The sequence below is a fragment of the Nicotiana tabacum genome, chromosome 13 (genome assembly GCF_000715075.1).
Source record: "Nicotiana tabacum cultivar K326 chromosome 13, ASM71507v2, whole genome shotgun sequence".
Taxonomy (NCBI): Eukaryota; Viridiplantae; Streptophyta; class Magnoliopsida; order Solanales; family Solanaceae; genus Nicotiana; species Nicotiana tabacum.
The window spans coordinates 41,661,825-41,665,417 of record NC_134092.1 but is presented as its reverse complement, the minus strand read 5'-3'; the positions used below and the strand labels follow the sequence as shown (position 1 = coordinate 41,665,417).

General features: G+C 41.7%; 1 protein-coding gene across 1 annotated transcript; it reads left to right on the top strand.

Moving 5' to 3' along the window:
- Positions 1-1,444: 1,444 nt before the first annotated feature.
- Positions 1,445-2,068, top strand: LOC107809707 (uncharacterized). Its single transcript, XM_016634375.1, has one exon. The coding sequence runs from the start codon at positions 1,445-1,447 to the stop codon at positions 2,066-2,068; it is 624 nt and encodes a 207-aa protein (XP_016489861.1).
- The last annotated feature ends 1,525 nt before the right edge of the window (positions 2,069-3,593 follow it).

The following is a 3,593-nucleotide window of genomic DNA, read 5'->3' as shown; positions in this document are numbered from 1 at the left end:
TGGTGCTCAATTGGGAGAAATATCATTTCATGGTTGAGGAAGGCATTTTACTTGGCCATAAGATCACAAAGAATGATATTGAAGTTGACAAGGCAAAGTTTGAGGTTATTTCTAAGCTTCCACCCCCACCTCGGTAAAGGGTGTGTGGAGTTTCTTAGGCCATGCGAGTTTCTACCAGCGCTTTATCAAAGATTTCTCTAAAGTGGTGAGCCTATTGTGTAAGATCCTTGAGAAGGATGCTACGTTTTATTTCAATGATGATTGTATGAGGTCTTTTGAACAATTTAAGTTCATGTTGACAACTACTCCTATCATTACCTCTCAAAATTAGAGTTTGCCGTTTGAGCTCATGTGTGATGCAAGTGATGTAGGGGTAGAGTCTGTTTTGGGACAACGTATCAACAAGGCTCTTCATCCAGTTTACAATGATAGTAAGACCATGAATAGTGCCCTAGTCAATTATACCGTTACGGAAAAAGAGCTCCTTCCTATTATGTTTGCAATTGATAAGTTCCGCCCGTACTTGATGGGTACCAAAGTTATTGTCCATACGGATCATGCAACACTTCGCTATCTTATGAGCAAAAATGAATATAAAGCTCGGTTGATGCGATGGGTACTTTTGTTGCAAGAATTTGATATTGATATTCAAGACAAGAAAGGTAGTGAAAATCAAGTGGCATACCACTTGTCTCATTTGGAGGAGGAGGGAGGCCACATGACGGCCTTGAAATCAATGACTCTTTCCCCGATGAGAAACTTTTAGCACTATCAATGAAAGAAGTACCGTGGTTTGTGGACTTGGCAAATTTTCTTGTGAGTGGTATCATTTTGGATGAGTTCTCTTCAAACCAATGGAAAAAGCTAAAAAGGGATTGTTAAGACTACTATTGGGATGAGCCATACCTTTTTCGGATTTGCACGGATGGGGGTGATTAGGAGGTGTGTTCCGGAAGAAGAGCAAGGTGATATTCTTGGAGCTTATCATTCTTCGCCATATGGTGGTCATCATGGTGGAGCATGAACGGTGGTTAAAGTTCTAAGTTGTGGTTTCTATAGGTCGAGTCTCTATAAAGATGCAAATGACTTGGTAAAAAGATGTGATGAATGTCAGTAGGCCGGTGGAATTTCAAAGAAACATGAGATGCCTCTTACAACCATCTTGGAGATTGATATCTTTGATGTTTGGGGAATTGACTTTATGGGCCATTTTGTGATTTCTTGTGGAAATACTTACATTTCGGTCGCGGTGGATTATGTGTCCAAATGGGTTGAGGTCGTTGCCTTACCCAACAATGAGGCTAGAAGTGTAGTGTCTTTCTTGAAGAAGAATATTTTCACAAGATTTGGTACTCCACATGCAATCATAAGTGATGGGGAGTCACATTTTTGCAACAAGGCTTTCGACACTTTACTTAGCAAGTATGGTGTTACTCATAACGCCATGACTACCTATCGGCCACAAGCTAGTGGTCATGTGAAAGTCTCCAACCTGGTGATTAAGAGTATCTTGTCTAAAACCGTGAATACAAACCGGGCAGATTGGTCCAAGAGGCTTGATGATGCACTATGGGCATATCGGATGGATTATAAAACGCCTATCAGGATGTCTCCATGCCGGTTAGTGTTCAGGAAAGCTTGTCATCTTCCGGTGAAACTAGAGCACAAAGCAATGTGGGCCTTGAAGAAATTGAATCTTGATTGGGATGAAGCTGTTAACTTGCGGGTTACACACTTGAATGAACTGGATGAGTTCCGATATCATACTTGTGAGAGTTTGTCCTTGTATAAAGAAAAGATGAAATGTCTTCATGACAAGTACATTTGTAACAAAGAGCTCAAGGCCTGTGATCTAGTGTTGTTGTTTAACTCAAGGTTGAGGATGTTTCCTGGGAAACTTAAGTCCAAGTGGAGTGATCTATTTGAAATTGTTGGTGTGACACCCTTCAATGCATTGGATTTGAAGAACAAAAAGAATGAAATATTTCGAGTCAATGGTCACCAGGTGAAGCACTACTTGGGAAACGTTGGAGAGAGTCATGTGGCGGCGGTTATTTATTTCACATGAGGATGCTATGCCATCGCGTCGTGCCACAAAGTTAAATAAGGCGCTTCTTAGGAGGCAACCCAAGTTCTTTTCCTTTTTCTCTTTTTAGGTAGATGTTATTACATGTTTTAACTTAATTTGAAGTGTGCTATAGGGATGAGAGATGAGAAATGGCAAGACAATGCTGTGTTATCAAAACAGGAAATGCAGACTGCTCTTTTCCTTTGTACGGCCGCAACAAAAGAGTGTCATCGCAGAAGCCCTTGTGCATCTGCGTACCGCACTTGCATGGGCAAACTTAGATGTCAAATGAAAGGTCCTCTGAACTTTTCACCGGTCAATGTGGGGCAAAAATGCGGACTTTTGGAAAATTGTACTGCCATACTTTTAATTTTGCGGACCACACAGGAGAGTTTGACCACTGAAGGCCAGGTAGCAGAGTGCGGCCCGCACTTGAAATTGTGTGGTCTCACTCGCCTCTTTAACCTTCCAATTTATCTGAGTATAAATAGAACTGATAGTCTCATTTTACACTTTTCCCAATTTGCAAAGTTACTATTATTCTGAGAGTTTACCTGAGGATTTAGCACTTTCAATCACACACCGCCATTTGAATTCACTAGGATCTTTGAACATTTACACCATCCGGTATGCTTCATTTCATGTTGATTTTACTTTATTTATATTTTTGAATTTATTTTTCCTTTTTAACTTCTTTTTAGGTCATCTGTTATTATATTCCTTCAGTGTGTCCATGTGGGGTAGTTTGTAGTAGGTATGTTGATAAAGCATGCTAGGTTGGGTTGACAAAGCAACATCAGGCCGTGGGAGAGGTAGAGACCTCTCAAAGTCTAGCTCATATGCCCCGTCTATGGAAGCCGCTGAGGGGAATTCTGTGTCATTACCGAAGGAGCACGCTGAAGAACAATCCAGACCACAGAGGCAGCTTGAGACTCTGGATGTGCCTTCTACATCCCATAAAACTTCCAAGGTGTGGGGAGTGATAGTCAGAAGTCCAATGCAACTGCCACGAGCTCTAATTTTGATGATGCCCCGGATGATGGGAGAGGGGGTATAGGTGCACAGGCAGGTTTGGCTAGGTCAAAGAAGAAGGAGGTCTGAGAAGGTAGATTTGTGAGCCGTCGACATTTTTTGATTTCCGAATGTGGTGGCCTGTTAGGTCCTTGACTCATGAGCAGCAGTTCTTACTCAATGATCTTGACAAATACAACCCCACAGTCTTGGAGCAATTTACTAAAAGAAAAGGGTAGATGTTGTTTACTGAGAAACTAGTGGATGTAAAGGAGCATCTTGTCCGGGAATTCTAAGCCAACACAACACATATTCTCAAAGAGACAAAGGTCACCAATGTGCGAAACTTGAAGGTGAAATATCATCAGCATACTCTGAATGCGTACTTGGTGTTTGATGATGTGGAGCCGAAAGAGTATTTAGAGATGTTGGCTTTGAAAGAAGAGGCTAGGTTGTGGCTTGCGAAGATTCTAGCATCTAGATCCACACCTCCTTGGATTGCTGCTGGGGTGCC